Raw genomic sequence first — 11,535 nt, forward strand, 5'->3', positions numbered from 1 at the left:
AATAGTTTGCACCCTGGCATAACGTATAACATAGCTCATTGTTTTTTTTTAATGCTTATTTTCTGGTTTGTTTCTCATCTCTTATCTTTTCTTAGCCCTCATTGGGAGATTAACTTCCTCTCACCATCTCTTAAATACTGGTCTTTTGAAAACTGAAGTATAGTTGATTTATAATATTATATTAGTTATAGATATACAACATAGTGATCCAATATTTTTATATATTGTATTGTACTCCATTCAAAGTTTTTTAAAATTTTGGCTGCATTTCCTGGGCTCTATAATATATGCTTATACCTCATTTATTTTATCCATAGTAGTTTGTACTTCTTAATCCCCCACACCTATTTTCTCTCTAACCCCTTCTCCCTTCCTACTGGTAACCACTGGTTTTGTCCTTCATGTCTGTAAGTCATTTGAAGATTTGTTACATTAGATCCATTTATATGTCTCACTTTTTAGATGCCAACATGTAAATTATAATATGTAGTATTTGCCTTTCTCTCACTTATTTCACTAAGAATAATGCCCTCCATATCCATTCATATTAAAAACGGCAAAATTTCCATTTTTCCTGGATGAGTAATATTCCATTGTTCAGGCAGACCAGTCTTCTGGATCCATTCACCTGTCAATGGACACTTAGGTGATCCCATATCTTGGCTATTGTCAATATTCCTACAATGAACATTGGGGTTCCTGTGTCATTTGAATCAGTTTTGGATATACACATAGGAATTAAATTGCTAGATTGTGTGGTAGTTCTATTTTTAGCTTTTTGAGGAACCTCCATGCCATTTTCTACAGTGCTGTATGCTAAGTTGCTACAGTCATGTCCGACTCTTTGTGACACTGTGGACTGTAGCCCACCAGGCTCCTCTGTCCCTGGGATTCTCCAGGCAAGGATACTGGAGTGGGTTGCCTTGCCCTCCTCCAGAGAATCTTTAACCCAGGGATCGAGCCCAAGTCTCTTATGTCTCCTGCGTTGGCAGGCAGGTTCTTCACCACTAGCTCCTGTACTAGTTTACACTCCTATCAACAGTGTACTCGGAGTCCCTTGTCTCTGCATCCTTACCAGCACTTCTCATCTGTGACCATTTTGGTGATAGCCGTTCTGACCGGTGTAAGATGTTACCTCGTTGTTTTTCTGATTTACGTTTCTCTGATGATCCAGCATCTTTTCACGTGCTCATTGGCCATCTGTACATCTTGTTTGGACAAGTGCCCTTTCAGGTCCTCACCCATTTTTAAATTAGGGTTTGTTTTTTTTTAATGACATTGAGTTGTATCAGCCATATAAGCCAGATTCCTGGGATGCATCCAGGCTCCGCTTCTCTCCTCACCACACATCAAAAAGTCACAATCCTGAAACCTGTGTTTCTTTTCCATGTTTCATATGCATTACCTCCTGTCTACATCTGTAGCGACCACCTTAACTCAGGCACTCCTTACTCACGTGATAACCCTTCAGGTAGCTTCGCTTCACAGTCCCCATCCTTATTCTTTTAAACGGTACTCTCCACTTATCAAAAAGTGTAACCACATATTTAGTCATATCATTCTAATTATTTAAAATGAAGTCCAGCCTCTGACATGTTAGGGAAACTTGTCTGTGAGTCCCCTTTCCAATATTTCTCTTTTGCTGTGTCCTCCTCACACCCTCAGGCACAGTCTGGCATGCCATATTCATCTTACATCTTACTGAAGAGGGTTTGAGCATCTCATTTACCATGAAGCATGTCCCAACTGCTTTTCAGAATAGTCTGGCACCATTGTATACTGAGCATACTCCTATCACAGTTCCTTAAATGTTTATTTGCCTGGCTAATTCAGTTGGGAGAGTACAAGAATCTTGAAGATCAAGGTACTGTCTCACCAATGTTTGAATCTTTAGTGTCAAGGACAGTGATCGCATACAGCAGATACTCAGTAAATATAAATTTAATGAGTGAATTATGAATGAATGACATTTAAATTATTGTGATCGTAAGAGTAATCATGGATATTAAATATTCACGTACGAGTACTATGTGGAAATTAGAAACCATCTTGGCAGTATTTTATTTAATTCTCCAGTTTGGGGTACTCAGTTTCTTTTACCTTGTTAAGTTCTTCAGCTAGTTTCCTAGCCATGCAAAGCTTCTAAACTTTTCTAATCACTCCTCCAGAGGTTTTGGGACAATTATTCCTTGAGCTTCTTTATTCTACCCATGCAAATGTATGTGCTGTGAATCCTTGATTAGGCAATCAAAAAAGAGTCACATTGCTCATATGTTAAGCTGGCCCAAAAGTTCATTTTACAGAAAAACTTGAATGAGCATTTTAGCCAATTCGATACTTCTCTTCTCTTCAGTAAAGAACTGGCTGTGTTCTTAAAACAGAATTTTGGCTATTTCTCTCCAAACCTTTGCCTAATAAATAAATGTATATACAAATATACACACTCATACAGACACACATACAAACACACACACATATATATGTAGGCGTGACACACATAAGAGAGACAATAAGAAGAATTTTCAAGAAACTCTCTATTGTTTTATTATGTGACTATAAAGACAACACCTCAGTCCAAGGCATCATTATATCACAAGGTTCACTGAACTTTTGAGTGTATCTAAGGATGTGAATTAGACATTTGTTGCCCTTCTACCAGATGCCTCTTCAAGGCCAGCTCTACTCTGCTTTCTTTCCCTCCTTTCTCCTAACATCCTATATCACATTTCAGGTACAACCTGTAGAAGACTTATCATCTTTCTCAACACAGTGCAGGAAGGTTGGTAGAAGTGTTCTTATCTATTAACACTCACTTAGTTATCTTAGGCAAAAAGGAGAAAGAAATTAATGCCAATTTCAAGTCAATTTATCATTAAGAATGATGTTCTGCTTCCTCCCAGCCCCACTAAATCCATCTGGGGTAAGGCTGAGACCCAGGAACACACCACCATCGAAGTACCTGGGGAGTGTAATTTACAACATGACCCCGGGAGTTTGTTTGTTCTTGCTACTTCATGACTTTCATGTGCATGGATTCATCTGGGTATTAAGTCATCACCTGCCAGCTTCTTTTCTCCTGAACATCCATCCCCAGAGTCCAGAGAAATGGAGACAAAGAGTTAAGCAATTTTTGTTCCCCTGCTAGAGATGGTGTCTGTGTTTTGTATGTCCTAGTCCCCTCCCCCTCAGGGACACTCAGGGGACAATCTGGGAGGACTTGGGCAGAGAAGAGCATAAAGCCTCTACTGCTGGTGCTTATAGTGAGCAGGGATCCGGTCCCTGCCTCCGCCTGTGTGAAAAAAGCGGGGATAGCTCCTACAGCTGCAGACCCCTTCATTCAGAGACAGCTTAGGGGAGCCCGAGCCTCAGCTTGGATCTTCAAAATCTCTCCTGGCCTCTGTGCTGTTTCCTGTACATATAAACCTATCTCTGGGTTAAGACCAGTGCCACAGTGAGTAAAGGGCTTTTGGCCCAGTGTGATCATTTAGAGAAGCTGGGATCTGGAGAAAGGAAGGACTCCAGAAATCGGCACACTGAATGGGAAGTTCAGGGCCAGCTATGGGCAGGCAGATTTCTGGGCTTAAGACAGCCTTGGGATTTGCAAAGCTGGGTCATAATGTGCTCATTGAGAATGATCACGTATATCATGAATTGTCAGGTAATAGATGTATACTTCTATGGAACATTTCAGGTTCTACCTTTCTGTCACACTTGTTACCTTGTTAACCATAGGTGGCCATATGGTTGGTGGAGTGGTACCCCCAAAATTAAAGGAGAGTCAAAAGACTTGATTAAATTCCAGTATATACTCTGGATGTTATTCCTAAAGTAATGCCTTTTATCCATCCTTTACCATCGATCCATTCATCCATTCAACAAATGCACTTTAGAAATGCAATGGGCCCAGGAATAACATCTCTTTAGAACCAGGGAAGCAGCCCTGCAAGAAGGTGGTATAGGACAGGAGTAGGAACATAATAGAGATTCTTGCCCTAAATCATAAACATAAATCATAAACACTTCTGTGAATGCTGACCAGATCAGTGATGGCACTCTGCTCATGCCTAGAATGGAAAAATCTAGATTTTCCTGCATAGTATCAGGAAGAAAAAACTTGGTGCCAATTTCATTTGCTAAAGCTTTAAACCTAGTGAACACAGAAGGAAATATACCTCCTTGAAGTTGAATTTGTACATCTTATCCCGTTTTATTGGTGTATTTACTTCATGATCATTTATTGAGCAACTGCTGTGTGCAATGTACTCTGCACAAGCTTTAAAATAAGAGCGAATCAAATGATAAAGTATGAGCAAAATTTGCAAACTGAAGAAATAAGAAAGCAAAATGAGAATGTAACTATCAGTTCAGTTCAGTTCAGTCGTTCAGTTGTGTCCGACTCTTTGTGACTCCATGAATCACAGCAGGCCAGGCCTCCCTGTCCGTCACCAACTCCCGGAGTTCACTCAAACTCATGTCCATCGAGTCGGTGATGCCATCCAGCCATCTCATTCTCTGTCGTCCCCTTCTCCTCCCGCCCCCAACCTTTCCCAGCATCAGAGTCTTTTCCAGTGAGTCAACTCGTCTCATGAGGTGGCCAAAGTATTGGAGTTTCAGCTTCAGCATCAGTACTTCCAATGAACACCCAGGACTGATCTCCTTTAGAATGGACTAGTTGGAATGTATCTATGGGCCTTCCTTAAAAATAAAATGATTAGTCCTCCTAGAGAACAATTTATTCTGTGGCTGCCATCTTGACAGTATGAGTATAAACTTTGCAATCAGAGTTAAATAAAATTCTGTAGAAATGGAAATAATACATTACACCCTGTGTTCGCTGATCCTATTTACGGGAGTCTTTCTGCTTTACTGTGGATTAAAAGACTTGACATGATGAATTTGAAAACGATTGTTAGCTGAGTCAGCACACAGTGCACACCACAAACTCCCTCTTTCTGTTAATGGCTGATCCAGACCCGCATTTGTTTCTCAGCTCACAGGCACTGCAGCAGCTGTGATCAGCACAGGCACTGTCCTCAGGGCATGACAGAAAATCAGACATGGGTCACAGAATTCATTCTCCTGGGATTTCCGCTCAGCCCAAGCATGCAGATGCTCCTCTGCGGGCTCTTCTCCCTGTTCTATGTCCTCACCCTTCTGGGGAACGCGGTCATCCTGGGGCTCATCTCACTGGACTCCAGACTGCACAGCCCATGTACTTCTTCCTCTCACACCTGGCCATCATCGATATTTCATATGCATCAAACAATGTCCCGAAGATGCTGGTGAACCTTCTGAACAAGAAAAACACTATCCCCTTTGTCCCATGCATAATGCAGACCTTTCTATACATGGCTTTTGCACACACTGAGTGTCTCATCTTGGTGGTGATGTCGCATGATCGGTACGTGGCCATCTGCCACCCCCTTCGTTACTCTGTCATCATGAGCTGGAGAGTCAGCATCAGCCTGGTGGTGACTTCCTGGGCATGTGGCTCCCTCCTGGCCCTGGTCCATGTGGGTCTCGTCCTGAGGCTGCCCTTCTGTGGGCCTCATGCAATCAACCACTTCTTCTGTGAAATCCTGTCTGTCCTCAAGCTGGCCTGTGGCGACACTAAGCTCAACCAAGTTGTCATTTTTGCTGCTTCTGTGTTTGTCTTAGTTGGGCCCCTCTGCCTGGTGCTGGCCTCCTACGCTCGCATCCTGGTCACCATCCTGAGGATCCGGTCAGCCGAGGGCCGCAGGAAGGCCTTCTCCACCTGCTCCTCCCACCTCTGCGTGGTCGGGCTCTTCTTTGGCAGTGCCATCGTCATGTACATGGCCCCCAAGTCCCGCCACCCTGAGGAGCAGCAGAAGATCCTTTCCCTGTTTTACAGTCTTTTCAACCCCATGTTGAACCCGCTCATCTATAGCTTGAGGAACAAAGAGGTCAAGGGTGCCTTTAGGAGAGTGCTGTGGAAGGACAGGCTAATGTGAGGGATGCCCGGGAGAGTCCTGAGGGTGGAAGGTTTGTTCTTTGTGAGATTTGGGAGAATGGTACTGCACGTGCCTTAAAATCTCATGCCTTAAATCTCTGGCATTAAGAATTTATATTGATCAGATGGTGTTCCTAACTCCTAAACATGGAGTTCTGTGCAGACCACAAACATGAGCAGAAGGTCATGGAGAATACAGGCCATGAGAGAAGAATCATGAGGTGGTGAGTGCATGGCAGAGAGCCATCGATTCTCAGGGACAGTTCCCAACACTAACGCCTAGTTTCTTTTCTTTTGAGGTTTTGTTGTTTCAGTTGCTGCTACTGCTAAGTCGCTTCAGTCGTGTCCGACTCTGTGCGACCCCATAGACAGCAGCCCACCAGGCTCCTCTGTCCATGGGATTCTCCAGGCAAGAATACTGGAGTGGGTTGCCATGCCCTCCTCCAGGGGATCCTCCCAACCCAGATACCGAACCCACGTCTCTTAAGTCTCCTGCATTGGAAGGTGGGCTCTTTACCACCGGTGCCACCTGGGAAGCCCCCAAAGATGTCCACTTTATATTAAAATTAAAGCCCCAAAAATAGAAGAGGAAGAGAAAAATATGGGATAATTTGCCTCATACAAAACATAAACCATTGGTTTGAACTCAGAATTTTTCTACAAGGACTCATTAGAAAAATCAAGGGATTGTATTCACTCTTGTGTCAGTTCAGAAATACTTGAGTGCCGTTAGTGTATATATGTCAACCCCAGTCTCCCAGTTCATCCCCCACTCTCATTCCCCTCTCAGTGTCCATATATCTGTTCTCTAGAAAAATGGCACTGATGAACCTATTTGCAAAGTAGAAATAGAGACACAGATGTGTAAAGAAGGTATTGTTGTTGTAACTTGCTCATTGGTTGAAATGTCAGCATTTTAGAGGTGTTTAGGCTGGAGAATCCCAGGGACGGGGGAGCCTGATGGGCTTCCGTCTATGGGGTCACACAGAGTCGGACACGACTGAAGTGACGCAGCAGCAGCAGCAGCAGGCTGGAAAAAAGAAATAGAAGACCTATTTTCAAATGTCCCACAGAATATCCTTTAAGAGGTAAAAGTGGTAGTTTTTTGCTTCCCTGGTAGATCAGCTGGTAAAGAATCCACCCGCAATGAAGGAAACCCCGGTTTGATCCCTAATTGGGAAAATCCCCTGGAGGAGGGCATGGAAACCCATTCCAATATTCTTGCCTTGAGAATCCCCATAGACAGAGGTACCTGGCAGGGTCACAAAGAGTTGGACACAGATGAGCAACTAAGCACAGAGGGAAAAACTAGAATCAATAAGTAGGTATATAAGGAGATGGAATAAAAATCCATGTGAGAAAATGTTTTCTAGCACTGCAAGTTACTCAACAATTATATCTTATTAATTGGTGTGCAGTCGTCCTGTAAATATACAAGCAGAGGCTGAATGAATATACCTGGATTGAATGGATATTTGGAATATATTCTCTCCAATGCCTCTTCAGTCTTAAAAATTTGTTATTTCACAATAAGCTTTTAAATTTTATTTTTCACTGTGGGAAAGTTCAAATTGATTTTAAACAACCACTAGAGATTTTTAAATGGTAACAGAATTTTTCCATGTCAATATCCAAACTACCTCATTCTTTCAATTATTGAGCCAATTCATCAAAAGAAAATACTGAAGTAGGAAAGAATGGTTGTATAAGCTCCATACTGATGGTTCTTTTACTTTAATTTTTACACTGCCACCATCCTTTATTTCTGAACATAGGTGGCTTCACATTTTAAAATACTAACTCAAACTCCAATCATAGTAGCTCAAAGACTTTTGCTTCAAGCAAAGAGCAGCAATAGATAAAGCATGAAAAGAGAAAATTAAAAAGACAAAATCAGCCTGCAAGGCAAGATAAACATCTGTGTGGACCAAAAAGAAAGCATAAATGACCTGTAAGTGATGGTGACACCATGGGTTTGCTGGAAAGCTGTCAGGAGAGGCAATATCTTTTCTCTTAGAAACAAAAGATACTGAAGCACCCCATGTGATATGAGGAACTGGGGTTAGAGTTCTTCCTTGAAAATAAGGTATGAGGAGGGCAGGGAGGGACTCCCTTTGTTTGTTAATGGAACTCAAAAATATTTTCTTCCAAAAACTGCTTCACAAGACAGCCTTAGGAGAATTGCAGGATAAGAATGTCAGAACCTCCAGGCATAATCCCTTGCAGCCTAACATGGAATCTAGCCAAGCACTCTGTCTGTGCTGTATTTCTGATATACTGAATATCACCCAGGGAAATAATCCTAAACCATTAATGTAGGATCCAAATCTGGATATGACGGCCCATAAATTAAGCTAAGACAGTCTGTAATCTTCTAGATGAGAGAGAGGAAAAAAGGGAGAAAGAAAGTGAAGGAGGGAAGAAGAAAGTAAAGAGAAAAGAAAGGAAGGGAGGAAGGAAGGAAGAAAGAACCTGGTCTGAAGAATAAGCTTTGAATCTATTTTCATGACTTGAGGAAATCAGCGCCAAGAAAAACAGCCAAAACCAAAAACAACTGTAATACAAACTCACTTTTGATGATATTCATTTTGTGACATAAGGAATGAGCAATTTGACAAACACCTTATATTTGTATGTTTCAAATGCATAAACAGACTTTTTAAAGCCATGACAACTGTTTTAAATGACCAGGGTGTTAGGTAGTTAGAATAGGAAACGGGAGTTCAGAATGACGGTGGCTGGAAGACAAGGAAAGGAAAAACCCACGAAAATAGAACAAAGGAAGGTCCGTGGACCTGAGTGAGGATCTCAGGTAGAACAAACAGCACTCCTGGCTAGCCCAATTTACATAGGACTTGCCCAGGGAGGAGAAAAAAACATAAAAAGAGGAGCCAAAGGGCCGGGGCTCTCTCTCTCTCTCCCGAGCTCTGGTGCGCTCCCCCACTCTCTTCTCTTCGCGTCTTTGGGTCGGCATGCCTTCACGCCTCAAGGATGGATTTTCCTGCTATTTTTTAAATAAAATAGAGCTGTAACATGGAGCTGTAACACTGATCTAAGAGCTATAACACAGTCTGTTTGAGACCTGAGAGCTGTAACATGGTCTGTCCAAGACCCGAGAGCTATAACATGGTCTGTCTGAGAGCTATGACATGCCAAGGGCTCTAATGTCTGTCGCTTCAAATTTTTGTTGAGACAGAACAGAGGAAAATATACTCGTCTGAAAACGGAATTTAAAAGATTAGAAAATAACAAGTAGATTTCAGAAAGAACCAGTTAAAAATCTTAGAAATAAAACTATCATCCCTGAAATAGAACAAAAATAATTAACAAACAGGATGAATTCTAGACTGAGCACATGAGAAGAAAGAATTTGTGAAATAGAGGATGTGAAGTGAAAGTATTAGATACTCAGTCACGTCCGACTCTGTAACCGTGGACTGTAGCCCACCAGGCTCCTCTGTCCATTGAGTTCTCCAGGCAAGAATACTATAGTTGGTAACCATTCCCTTCTCCAGGAGATCTTCCCAACCCAGGGACTGAACCTGGATCTCCTGCATTGCAGGCAGATTCTTTACCATCTGAGCCACCAGGGAAGCCCAAAATAGAGGATACTAGTGAACAATTTACTAAAAAATGCAGCATATTATTTTTTAAAAACTGAATAAAAATCACATACAAGCTAAACAGAAATGCAATATGCATTTATCTTATAGGAATTCCAGAAGAAATGGCAAATGGGGCAGAACAGTAGTTGAATATATCACTCGAGATTTTTTTTTTCTGATTGATTAAATGTGTGAATTCTCAAATCAAGAGTACTCTGAGTATCAAACAATGGTGAATAAAAATAAATCTATGTCTAGACATATTATACATAATTAAAGCTCAGAACATTAAGGAGAAGGAGAAAACTTACAAAAGTTTCAGAGGAAAAAATAGCTACAAAAGAATAACAATTAAAGTAATAGCAGACTTCTCAGCAAAACGGATGGCAGAAGACAATTTTCAAAATGATGAGGGAAATCTCAAATTGTGTGTCAAATGAAACTTGAACAGTTGAATATGATTCTGTTGTCCTTTATTTAAGGGAAAGGAAGCCATGGATTGGAGGAATGCAGTGCCTCATAAGCAGTGGAGCACTGTTCCCAAGGGATTTTGGACAAGAACAAATTTTATACAGTGTTAGAAGAGGTCATATAGGAACAGGGCTTGATTGGCCAGGAGGCTGGGGATTTCTTTATAAAGCTGCTGTTGCTAAGTCACTTCAGTTGTGTCCGACTCTGTGTCACCCCATAGACGGACACCCACCAGGCTCCCCTGTCCCTGGGTTTCTCCAGGCAAGAACACTGGAGTGGGTTGCCATTTCCTTCTCCAATGTGTGAAAGTGAAAAGTGAAAGTGAAGTCGCTCAGTCGTGTCCGACCCTTAGCGACCCCACGGACTGCAGCCCACCAGGCTCCTCCATCCATGGGATTTTCTAGGCAAGAGTACTGGAGTGGCTTGCCATTGCCTTCTCCGATAGCAGGTCCTATTTCCTAGGGTAAGGTAAGCCAGCTAAAGCTGAGTTGTAGGACTGTGATTATGTTAGGTCTCCTTGACAGGTGCTTCCCATAAGTACAGGCTGAATTAGGTTTATTTTGTGGTGTGTATCAGACCACTGGGGTCGCCTACATTCTGTGGGTCTTGATACACAAATTAACTTTATCTCAGAGTATGGCAGTGAGAGGGCTTCCCTGGTGGCCCAGACAGTGAAGAATCCACCTGCAACGCAGGAGACCTGGGTTTGATCTCTGGGTCAGGAAGATCCCCTGGAGAAGGGAATGGAAGACCACTCCAGAATTCTTGCTTGGGAAATCCCATGAACAGAGGAGCCTGGTGGGCTAGAGTCCATGGGGTTGCAAAGAGTCAGATATGACTGAGCATGTTCACTTTCAGTTCACTTTCATAGTAGTGAGGAGGTCCAATGGGATGAACCTTATCAAGGAGGCAGAATAAGATCGGTTTTGAGGAATTCTATTTTTCTTTTGAAGGAGGATTTTGCCTTTCATTAGAGGATTGATTTTGTTGACCATGAGAGCAATGATAATGACAGCATTCAGCTCTTGCCTTGCATGGATAACCACCCAGTTAAAGTCATCAAAAACCTTCAAGGAAAATGAGCCCAAATAAAGTGAAATTTATACTCCTAAAATAAAGTATGTTGTTCTCATTAACCTGTTAGATACGAAACAAAATCTGTCAGTGTAGCCTATGAACCTACAGAAAATATAGTCAGTGGAAACTAGGTGTTGAATGAGGATTTCTGAAGAACAAAAAAGAAGGCAAAAACTGAGGAAAAGAAAAAGGGAAGAGAATAAGAAAATATGAAAGGTGTTCTTGCCCTTGGCTGAACTCTGAATCACCTAGGGGCTCTGGAAAACCTGTGGGCACTCACAGACTAAATAAATCAGTCTCTGGTGATGGGTCCTAAGTGTCAGTATTTTTTAAGGCTCCCCAGGTACACAATTTGAGAACCATGTCTTTAATGAGAATATATATCACATTAAAACCAGTATAAAAATGGCA

General features: G+C 41.9%; 1 protein-coding gene across 1 annotated transcript; it reads left to right on the plus strand.

Annotated features, from left to right (window-relative positions):
- Nucleotides 1-5,040: 5,040 nt before the first annotated feature.
- LOC129552154 (olfactory receptor 2A5) lies at nt 5,041-5,972 on the plus strand. The gene has a single exon (XM_055420318.2). The coding sequence runs from the start codon at nt 5,058-5,060 to the stop codon at nt 5,970-5,972; it is 915 nt and encodes a 304-aa protein (XP_055276293.2). The 5' UTR covers nt 5,041-5,057.
- The last annotated feature ends 5,563 nt before the right edge of the window (nt 5,973-11,535 follow it).

The sequence above is a fragment of the Moschus berezovskii genome, chromosome 3 (genome assembly GCF_049115385.1).
Source record: "Moschus berezovskii isolate FMDL1 chromosome 3, NW_MosBer_1.0, whole genome shotgun sequence".
In the NCBI taxonomy this organism is placed as follows: Eukaryota; Metazoa; Chordata; class Mammalia; order Artiodactyla; family Moschidae; genus Moschus; species Moschus berezovskii.

Bases quoted from the DNA above. Each gene is read 5' to 3' on its own strand.
- LOC129552154 (XM_055420318.2), top strand. From the start codon at position 5,058: ATGGGTCACAGAATTCATTCTCCTGGGATTTCCGCTCAGCCCAAGCAT.